The sequence below is a fragment of the Triticum aestivum genome, chromosome 7A (assembly GCF_018294505.1).
Source record: "Triticum aestivum cultivar Chinese Spring chromosome 7A, IWGSC CS RefSeq v2.1, whole genome shotgun sequence".
Taxonomy (NCBI): domain Eukaryota; kingdom Viridiplantae; phylum Streptophyta; class Magnoliopsida; order Poales; family Poaceae; genus Triticum; species Triticum aestivum.
In genome coordinates, this window is record NC_057812.1 from 308,301,553 (window position 1) to 308,312,885 (window position 11,333).

Genomic DNA, 11,333 nt, shown 5'->3' on the forward strand with positions numbered 1-11,333 from the left:
AAGGTTCATGATTCAAAAAATGTTCACTAATTCTAAAAAGTTCATGATTTTCAAAAAGTAGTCTTTAATTTTAAAATGATCATTATTTCAAAAAAATTGTTCATGATTTGAAAAACATATTCATGACTTAAGAGAATGTTCACAAATTTCTAAAAAAATTATTCTGATTTAAAAAATAATGTTTGTGAGTTTTTAAAAAATGTTCACAGTTTCAAAAAAAATATTCATGATTTAAGTGTAATGATTTAGTAAAAATAGAACCAACATTTTGGAAAAAATGTTCATCATTCAAAAAATACGATTTTAGAAACAAATCACGAATTAATACATTTTCGGAAATTAGAAAACAAGAATAAAAATGAAAACATAAAAGTAAAGAAAAAATGAAAAGGAAACAGAAAAAGGAAAAGAAAAATAAAAACCGAAAGAAATAGAAACCCGGTTCAAGGAAGGTTCTAGAACCTTCCCAAAACCGGTTGGGGTTAAACCCCGAAATGGCCGGCCCATAGAAACAACAGCGGGCGAGGGGGGGGGGGGGGTACGCGGTACGGCGCTTGCGGGCGCGGTACACGCCGTATAGGATCTCCGAGATCCTATTCAGCGCGTGGGTCGCCCGCGAGCGACCTGCGCACCCCCAGCTCGCAGATCTAGTCTTTGGTCTGGCCCATTTAAGCTTAATTTTCCACCGATTTTGGGAAGTTTTTTTTTCTTTTTTTTTCTTTTTTTCTTCCAGTTTTTCCTATCTTTTCCATTTTCCTGTTTGTTTTGCATTTCTTTTTCTTCTCTGTTTTTACTTTTTATTTTATTTTTTCCTTCTCTTTTTGAATTTTGTGAACATCTCTCAAATTTGTGAACATTTTTGAAATCATGAATTTTTTTAGACTTGTGAATATTCTTTTATGCATGAACATTTTGTGAACCATGATTTTTTTTACATATTCCTGAATATTTTTTGAAACTGTGAACAGTTTTTAAATTGTGATTTTTTAACTCATGTATATTTTTGAAATTTGGGAACATTTTTAGAAATTCTCGAACATTATTTTGAAATACTTGAACGCTTTTTATATCAGCAAACATTTTTTGAACTGCTGATTTTTTTTAAATTTGGGAACAATTATTTTAGTTCATGAACACATTTTTGAACATTTAGAAAAAAATCATGAACATTATTTTAATTCGTAAATATTTTGTAAAAGTTCATGGATATATTTTTTGAATACGTGGCATTTTTTAAAATCACATACTTTTTTAATATGCAATCATTCTTTCGAATCATGAACATTTTTTAATATGTAATTATTTTTTCAAAATCATGAACATGCTTTTCTGAATGCACGATCAGTGTATGATTTCTTGAACATTATTATCCTAATTTCAATATTATTTAGAGATTGGACCGTTTCAAAATCTTGAACTGCTAGAAAACCAAAAGAACAGGGGCGTCCCACCCGCGCATGGGCCAGCCCTATAGGGCGCTCGGGAGGGCTGGGGGTGCGCGTTTCCACGACTTCTGGCGCGTAAGTCGCCAAATAGAAACTCCCCTTAGGGCATGTATAATGGTGTTATCCTAGGAGTGCTATGTTATCCTAGGAGTGCCACGAAGGATAAATGATGAGGTGGAGGAGAGAGAACTCGTAAAAAGGCTTATTTAAGAGAAAACAAGAGATAAACTTTTAGCATAATATGTCTCATCACGTTTTTAGAAATAACTAGTTATTGAAAATAAGGCTAAGACACGACCCATTGTAGACATCTTGTTTTGTTATTTCTAAATTACATGCAAGATTTAAGATAAAACTATTTTATCAATCATTATATATGCCCTTAGCTGCCAGTGTGTGATGAAAGAAAAGTGCTCCTCCTTGCCTCTTTTTTCTTTTCGAGACACTTCCTCCTTGCCTCCTTATACCTTTCCTTTTGCAGGCCCACTGAAGACAGCCCATTCATTCCCCACTGAAGACAGCCCATTCATTCCCCAACTTTCAATCTCTTTCTCGCTCGATGCGCACCATCATCATCCCGAGCTCATCTCTCTTCTTCCTCCGTTCCCCTCGTCGGAAAAGAGGGAGGAAAAAAATTACCTCCTTCCACAACCGCCGTCCCCCGAGATGCGCCGCCTAGCTGCTGCTCCTCCCCGCCCACTTCTCCACCCGCACGTATCCCCCGCGCTCGGAGTCCTGCAACAGCATGGCCGAGTAGCGATGGCAAGGACGACCCCCGTAGCATGCTGCTCCTACCTCCTACCAAATCGCAGGACGCTCAGCCAGGGCGCCGAATTCGAACCTCTACGATCCAGATCGACCGATCGGGACCGGGGCTCCGCAATGGCCCGAGCGAAGCCCGTATCCGCGAGCGGCGGCGAGGCGTCGCCGGATGGCGGCATGAACCCGTTCGCCCCGCTCGTCGAGCTGTGGCGCCGGACGGTGCAGCCGCTAGGGGACTACGGATTCGGCAAGCGCAGCGTTTGGGAAGGCGGCGTGGGGCTCTTCATGGTCTCCGGGGCGGCCCTGCTGGCACTCGCGCTCGCGTGGCTCCGGGGGTTCCAGCTGCGCTCGCGCTTCCGCAAGTACAGCGCCGTGTTCGAGTTCAGCCAGGCGTGCGGGATCTGCGTTGGCACGCCCCTCAGGATACGCGGTGTCACCGTCGGGAGCGTCGTCCGCGTCGACTCTTCACTCAGGAGTATTGATGCCTATGTTGAGGTGCGTTTCAACTCTCCTCTTTTTCTATCAAATAATTGATACCAACGCTTCCTTTTGTCACTGCCATCCATCGATTTCTCGCTCTAGTTTGTAAGTAGAATGTAGTATGCGAAAACTGAAAATGAAATGAAGCTGTTAATCCCTGACTCAGACAAAATCCTCTCTCAAAGGTGCTGCATTGCCTTCTCTTCCTGACTGCTTACAATTCGCGCAACCACTTTTCAAAATTGAACCATAATTTTGTTCACCCAGTGACTCATTATGTTACATTTATCTTGTTCCATAATCTTTTCAGCTCTCCAAAGAATAAGGGTCTGTCTAATCATCATCCGGCTGATTTCAAATTCGGTTTCACTCAGTTTTCTTTTCTGTACGGATCATTAATTTGTCGCTTGGTGTTGACACACCCTCTTTGCTAATTATCTGTCATCCTTTGTGTTGCCGTTTTTTGTGTGTGTGTCCCCTAGTCGACCCTCGTACCTGGGTTTGCTGCTCCTTTTCTCGCCAGAAATGTGTAGTCAAGAGGGAAATGACAAGAAACACAGTCAGAGGGGAAACTATAGGACATGTAGAACACTTATAGTCGTAGTACCGTGGATGCAGTTCACATTTACTCTTGGTCCGTGTTGCTCCCGGAAAAACTGCACAACGACGGAGATAACAAAACCATTTTATTCTATCATACAGGCAAAAAAATGCATTGATAAAATGAAAAAAAAATCTACTCTGGCTTAGCAGAGAATGTACATCATGCTGCATAAATAAACTCTGCTTGGAGATAACTGACAAAAAAGACTCCTCACTGAACTAAGGAAGCACACTGGCTTCCATTACTTGACTCACAAACTGAAGATGACTAGGATAAAAGCTCCTGACTAAACTAAAGAAGCACACTAGCTTCATGACCTCAAAAAAAAAAACGGAAGCCCATTGCTGTTGGTTTGCATTCCTGAAGGCATCAAAATGGGTGTATGCCATGAAATGAGATAACAAGAGGACCTCCATCCTTCGCTCAGGCGCGCGAGAGCTGGGCGTTGGGAAACTGAGAGAATGAAAGAACAAACTAAAAGTCTAAGAAAGGAACTGATAGGCACTGAAAAACAGAGAGCGGAAGGACCTCACTACTTCATCACTTGACATGCTGCTTTGTTCCCGGCTCTCAACGTTGGATGAGCTACAATCAGACCCATATGCTGTCTTCCTACTTATCTGAGCCCTGTAAAAACATAAAACTTAAGGCCATGAAAAAAATTGTAGCAAGGATTACATATACCGATACAGATGGAGATATAGCTGGAGGTGATGCTGTAAGCTAATTACATACATGGCAAATGGCACTTCATTTTATGAGGACACTACTGGCCACACAGATGAACATGACTAAGAACATGGCCTATTACAAAATTGAACAGAGTGAACTGCATGAAAATGTGCAAAAAATGATGAAGTCGTGTGCTATCCTATAAGGATTATTCCCTTTTGAAGAGGGTGTGGATCACATAAAAGCACTGTTGGGAACAGATTTGAATGTCTACTGTGTGAGGACAATTCAAAGGAAACACTAATTCAAAGGAAAAACAAAGCTGACGATGGAAAAAAAATGCAGGTTAGGGTCTATCAGGGACCATGGTGCAATAGCAAGACAAAAGACACATTAAGAACTGGTACTGACCACCACACAGCTGCTACCGGCCACCACAAGGATAGCACTGCTTGAAAAACTAGCACACCCCCCCCCCCGCGTTGCTCCCCGTGTGGGCGACTGCCCCCCCCCCCCCAACCGTAGGCTAGCACCGCCGCCGGCCACCCACCCCCTCTCTGCCGCTGCGGAGGACGTCGCGGGGCAAAGCCGCGCTGCTGACGGCGGCGGCAGGGATCCTTTCTCGCATCTTCGGGCGGCTCTCGGGCACGGGCTGGGGTCTCTTGTTGGACGGCGCGTCGATCTGCGAGCGGGGCCTGGTCCCGGCGGCTTCAGCGCCGGCGTCGTGGGGCTTCGCGTTGGCGCGGAGCTGCGAGTAGGTGGCTGGGCGGGGGCTTGGGGGGCGGGGCCTCGCGCGCGTGGTCGCCGCAATGCTCGCTGGCTCGCGCGGGCGTCCCGTGGCTGGCGGCGCTGGTGTGGAGGCTTGGGCGCTCGTCTGGCCGGGTGACGTGCCGTGCGCGGCCGGTGCCGGCCCTGCTGCCCCGTGTTGCCCCAGATCTGGCGGGCGGCAGCGTTTCTCCTGCATTCCTCCCCTCGTCCGCGTCTGTGCGCTGCTGGTCCTACTGACAAGATCTTGCTCTGGCCGGTCCAGCTTGTACGGGGAAGGGGAGGTGGAGGGAGTCCCAGGATCCACTGCGACGGTGCGCTGCCCCATTTTCGTGGTAAGTTGGGGGTGCTCTTCTCCCCTCTCATGGCCTGTGGCGGCGGCCGGAGGTGTGCCATGGCTTGGATCTTGAGGCGATTTGGTCGTGTTTGGCTCCTGGAGAAATCCTTGCAAAAACTGTGTTTGATGCCGGTGACGGCGGCGCCATTTTTGGTGTCGTTCACCTCCTTGGGGGCGTTGCTGAGGAGTCCAGTTCACTCAAATCCACCGAGAGTGTCTTCGGGCGTAAGCCCAAGATCTTGTATTGCTAGATCGGACGACGACGGCGGCAGGTTCGTCGCTACCTTCTTGGAGGCGTCGTCTTGGAGACCATGGCTGTTGGTGGTAACCGACGGCTTGCGTGGGTGGCTGTTGTCGGTGGAGTGTGGTTGATGTTGATGGTGTTGCGGCCGGCTTGGGGTCGACGGTGGGTCTGTGCTCTTCTTCGGCGATGTTCATGCTCGAGTGCTTCTTGGTGTGTCTCTGCTAGGCGGTGCCTTGCGATCTCGCCGATGGCACGCAGGTGCCGTGGCGTTGTCTCGGCCTCGCATGTCCTTTCGAATGTACCCCCGACACAGGTGGTGTTGTGGCGTTGTGCAGTCTCGGATGCGCGGTGCCTTTCGATTGCGTTGATGGTGCAGTGTTGTGGTTTGGACTGCTTGGTGATGCCCCTTGACGACGCCGGTGACACACAGGTGGTGTGGCGTCGTCTCGGCCTCGCGTGACCCTTCGAATGTGCCCCGTGATGCAGGTGGTGTCGCGGCGTTGTGCAGTCTCGGTTGCGTGGAGCCTTTCGATTACGTCGACGGTGCAGTGTCTTGGTTTAGTCTCGGCTGGCCGATGCCGTTCGATTACACCGGCGATGCTCTTTGTTGTATTGTGTTGTGTTTCCCTTCTTGTTCTCCCCCTGTTGTGGTTGTGTGTGACGTCTTGTGTGTCGTCGCTGTGTTGTGTTGTGTTGTTTTATTTTACCTCTCCTCCCATGTATCCCCTGTACCTCTGGTTCACTTGAGCCCATCTTGCGAGGCTGCAAAGCCTTATAGGCAAATGAATACAATTCAGGTGGGGGAGTTCTCTCCCTCCCCGGTGAAAATTCAAAAAAAAAAAAATAGCACCCAGATTTGAAATTTTGGTTTCTCTTCAAGGAGGATATGGATACCAACACCCAACAATAGATCGATTCAATGCCCATTCACAAATCGACAGCACCCCCGTCCCCCACGAAATCAATGGATGCTAGAAAACCCTAGGAAATTGGGGGACGCAATCCGCCTCGTCCGACCAAAATCTCCCTGCTCCCCATCAAGACAAAACATGAATCGATCTGCATATATACCCCACTGCGATTAGCCCGTGGCTTGCAACACACCTCGATGAAGAACTCATGGAGTTGCCATCCGATGCGCCGCTAGAAATGAAGAAAAACACAAGATAGAATCACGTGGAGACTTACCCTGTCCGCCGACAGCGACCCCTCTGTTCGCCTCGCCGCTCTGGCTCTCTCCTTGCCCCCATCTCGTGTGAGATCACGGCTGGCCTTGCTGCCGTTCGCCACCCTTGCTTTGTTCCCTCCTCTCTCTTTCCCCGTGGATGAGCCACCGCTCCCTGAAAATGGGTAACTGACAAACCCCGGTAAGACCAGACAACCCGCTAAAAACCGGACAGCGTGCCAGAAGTGGAAGCCAGCCTCATGAACCACACGTGAGCTTCGTAATATGTGCTGCATCTGCACGATCGGACGGCCCAAAAATCTGACTGAAGACGAAATCTAAATCGGCCGGCTGAAAATTGGAAAATCTGAAGAATAATTATTCATGTGCCTAGTTTGCAGCTTACACTTATGTTACTCCGTTTCAGCCTTCATGTCATCTTACAACACTATCTCAGCTATGTATCATTGGCCCATCTCTTTTTAGGAATCTCATTCTTCAATCTGTGCAAGGTAGTTGGGTGTTGCTATTTCGTTTTTTCCCTGAGAGGAAGTTACCGTTTCATACGAGTGGCAGTGGCATGCTAGTAAACTGTTATCCATAGTTGCTTTTTCTTTTCTTGTTGTTGCCTATGCTTACATTTCTTTGGTGTATTGAGTAAAGACTTCTCTTTTTTTTGTAAAATGGTAATATTTTGGACTCAATCTCTGATAGCTGAATCCTTCTATATGGCAGGTTGAAGATGATAAAATTATTGTGCCCCGTAATTCATTTGTTGAGGTGAATCAATCTGGCCTCCTAATGGAGACAATGGTCGATATTACACCAAAAGATCCACTCCCAACACCTTCAGTTGGTCCACTGGACGCAGACTGTTCCAAAGAAGGCTTAATCCTCTGTGACAAAGAGAGAATGAAAGGACAACAAGGAGTAAGCTTAGATGCAATGGTGGGTATATTTACCCGTCTAGGAAGAGACATGGAGGAAATTGGTGTTCATAAAAGCTTCAAGTTAGCAGAAAAGGTTGCATCTATAATGGAAGAAGCACAACCTCTCCTTTCACGGGTACATTCTTCTTACTAACTAGAGATGATACCCCGCCCATTGCTGCAGGGATTGGTTTGCACTATATTTCCATCAGATTTAGTTGTATGGAACATGAATATTTGGATTACTAACTCCAGAACCAAAACTGAACATACATATAATTTGTTATATTTGATCACTAAATATTTGTAAAATATTTATTCAATATAAGTAGCATCCATGCTTGCATGTTGACGTGTGCCTTTTCCCATGCATTGTGGCATGCTTGCATGTTGAGATAAATAAGTAAGTGGGGATCACCTATTAGTTATATAAGATATAGGATTCTTGTGTGATACTTTTCAACCTTTGATATGTTTGCCGCATTTATTTTGAGTGGTGAAACCAATCCATTTTACTCAATACTGCTGAATAGGATTTCATTGTACAAAATTCAAATGGCCCCCGGCTGACGAGTTGGCAGTTGTGTGGTAGCGTTTCCCAATTCCCAAACCTCGGTTATTTTTTATTTTGGAAGAAAGACTTGGTTGCCAGGTGTATTTGATACTATTATAGGGGCCTGATTTTATGTTATGTCCTAATTTTATGAGCATTGCTAAAGTATCAGCATCTTTTCATATATGTCCTGCATATGATGGGTATTGGGCATGCATACCAAGTTGCATGGTCTGTTTGTGGAATGGCTAAAACAAGTTGGTCATATTTACACTATCAGAGCTCAAAACTAACTCTGTCAAAACTGTGCTACTTGGTTGAACTGCTGACAATCTCAAGATTAGGTCAATCATATCGCTGTTGCATACCTACCCTGGCACTGGCTAGCATGCTTGGCCAGTACTGTTTCAGGACCATCATCGAGAAGAAGGGACCTCCACTCAGTTGGAATGTGGTGTTTGGTTTTTCTTCTCTGTTTGCGAAAGGAGGGTGGCTGATGCTTTCTCCATACATGCAGTTTTCTGGACGTTAACGTATTTGCAGAAAATAGAGAAATATGGTGGTCACTTGTTCTGCCATTAAATTTCATAAGCATCAACTTAAAATGTTAGTGATGGAACAGATTGAAGCATTAGCTGAAGAAGTTCAACCTTTGCTCTCGAAGGTGGGTGATAGTGATCTGGTGAAGGATGTGGAGACTATAGCTAAAGGCCTGGCTGACGCATCTGGTGATTTAAGGTAGTGCTTTTAAGGGCATCACTTGTTGTAATATATTCCTTGCACAAATCAAACTTGATTTTAATAAAAACTTGCTTTGCATTCCGAAGAGGTAATACTGGACCCAAAATATTTTGTTGGAAAGAAGCAGAGTAAATATAAGGGTGAATATAGACTGCTTGATTAGATCACTGTTCTCAGGGGTAAGCATGGAAGACTTCAACCTTCTGCACAAGGACAGGTAAAATACAAAGAGTGAAGGTCATCTACCACTTCTTGCATACTGTACTACATTCCAAAGGTTATAGGAAAGCGGAAACAGCAGTTGCTATGATTTCCAATGCAGATAACACTGCGTTTGGATGTCTTCATTGGAGCCCAGGAAATGGATTTGGTAATCATCTAGGGTCAATACGGACGTTTGGCTGGACACCAAATTCGTATTGGAAATGAAAGAGCAATTCAGGCCCGTTTTCGCTCCGTGAAAATCTTCCTCCCACGTTTCGGAGGGGTGGCGCTCCGAATTGGCCCGATTTCGCTATCTCCCGCAAAACTTACCGCTTCAGCCCACGAAAGAGAAATAGAAGGCAGCGAAGGGGAATGAGAGGGGCGAACTCGAGCACTGACCTAGGTCGTGCCGGCGGCGACCTAGTAGCAGGTGGCGGCGGCGACCACCACGGCGGCCGGCGGCGGCGCAGTCCCGCCCCTCCCCTCTTCCCCACCCCATTTCCCGTCGCCCCTCGCCATCTCCCGTCGCCCTGTGCTGCGCCCCGCCATGGAGGTCGACGGCGGCCCAGGACCGGCGCGCCCCGTCGTCAGCTCCGCCCTTCTAGCCAGGTGTGGCCGTCGTCCTTGCCTATCGTTGCCTGGCTCAAGTCCTCCTTTGTCCACGAGTTGCAGCTCCTTCTATACAACACTCCACCATTACGTATGTACGAGCTGCTCCTCTTTTTGTGCAGCCACAACACTGCTCCACCATGGATCCATGGCTACGGCCTAGATCTTCTTGTCAAACCCCTCCAAATCATGAAAATCCCTCTATCTTTGCACCATTTTTAATTTTTTCCAGTTTTATCTACTGTGCAGATCAGGGAAGTTTTGTTGATTTCGCTTTTCCTGATGTATTTTTAGAATATTTATTTATTTTCGTTGCTATATATTCATTCGTATTCAGATTACATTTTTGAGTCATGTAGGGCAAGGTATAACCTGGTAAGGTAATGTAGCTATACAATTCCAAAGTTTGTCATCCAAACATGATTTGGTATTGGAAGCTCAGAGGCATTTCAAGGGCCAATTCACTAGACAACCAAACAGGTGAATTCGTATTCGTGCCATTTCAGTTTCCTCACTGATTTGGAATTCGGACCAATACAATACGGAGCTCCCCAATGGAGACATCCAAACGAAGCGTGAAGAACATTGAGGTCTGTATCTGTATCTTCAGTTTTTCTTTTTTGTTGTTGTTGTTAAAGTGCGAGAAGGCATGCAAGTTTTTGACCTGTTACTTTCAGAGTATCAGCTCGGACATCTCTGGTTTCACCCGCGAGGCGACACGGCGGAACATCAAGCTGCTGATCAAGTCCCTCAGCAGACTATTGTGACCCCTCAGTTGAACTGAACAGCGTGGATATGGGTAGAGTAGGCCATCCGTCCTGATGGGGTCGGAGCATCTTTAAGAAGATAAGCTGAGTTTTTTTTTTCTGCATTCTTGGCAAGAAAAGCAGTATTTATTGTTGTCGTCGAGTTATGCTAGGCCCATTTTTGTTTTGTGTTTTGTGCAGCACGGTTGTGGTTGAGCAAGTGTAAACAAGGAATACTCCCATTGTTTCTTACCGGTGGCACTCGTTGATCGGTGTGTCGTCGTCGGGGCGGCACAATTCAAAGCAGCAGCAGCAGCCTAGTAGGACTGATAGCTACTGGTAGCACATCTCGCCATCGGTCAATTCAATCCTTGGACTTGCGCTCTCTGCTTTTGTTTGTGTGGTGGAATGGAATCAAACGCGACGACGAATGTAGCCTGACAACGGGTGCATCGGTCCAGTTTCGATCGTGTGGTCTTCCATTTCGTGCCTCGTCGGATATAAGCGGAAGTATGTTACTATATTGATTATTTTTCCAGTTTCAATTGCGTGTGGTGTGCGTGCAAAACAAGCTGCAGGCCGTGCACGCTAGGCGCCAAGCCAATAATCCAGCGCCGTTTCCATTCACTCCGCCTTACATCTTGTCTTGTCCATGTTCAGTAGTACGTTGTTGGATGGATGGATCCAAGTTGATTATTCATCCTTGCATCATACTGCAACTAGCTTAATTGCTGGAACGATTCAGTATGGCTGAAGCATCTTCACAAGCCAAAGGCAGAAAACCGTCGGTGCGCCATCTCATCTCATCTTTTTGTTGTTGTTCTTCTTCTTCCGAAAAGGATCCAGATCCATTACGTAGGTTTGTCAAAACTAAAGGCATCCCAGACATAATAAAATTTACATCGACCACTGCAGCCAGAACGATACATTGATGCGCCGTTGTCACCGCTCCCATATCAGAACCGGCCTAACCTTGTGGATATCAGCCGGTAAGTCTCCATGCATGTGCCCCCTAACGACTAGCGCAGTGTAGTCACTGTTGAATCCTTGAATCGATCTGAACCTCACACCAAATCT

General features: G+C 46.3%; 1 protein-coding gene across 2 annotated transcripts; it reads left to right on the forward strand.

The window, feature by feature from the left end:
* Nucleotides 1-1,996: 1,996 nt before the first annotated feature.
* LOC123154017 (protein TRIGALACTOSYLDIACYLGLYCEROL 2, chloroplastic) lies at nucleotides 1,997-10,505 on the forward strand. 2 transcript variants are annotated; one of them, XM_044572835.1, is made up of 5 exons: nucleotides 1,997-2,702; nucleotides 7,210-7,539; nucleotides 8,579-8,694; nucleotides 8,784-10,100; nucleotides 10,188-10,505. In XM_044572835.1, exons 1-4 carry the CDS (start codon nucleotides 2,112-2,114, stop codon nucleotides 8,827-8,829), a joined length of 1,083 nt encoding a protein of 360 aa, XP_044428770.1. In that variant the 5' UTR covers nucleotides 1,997-2,111; the 3' UTR covers nucleotides 8,830-10,100; nucleotides 10,188-10,505. The 2 variants fall into 2 exon arrangements, with proteins under 2 accessions (XP_044428770.1, XP_044428771.1); XM_044572836.1 differs by having other exon boundaries at nucleotides 1,998-2,702; nucleotides 8,296-10,100.
* Nucleotides 10,506-11,333: the final 828 nt, after the last annotated feature.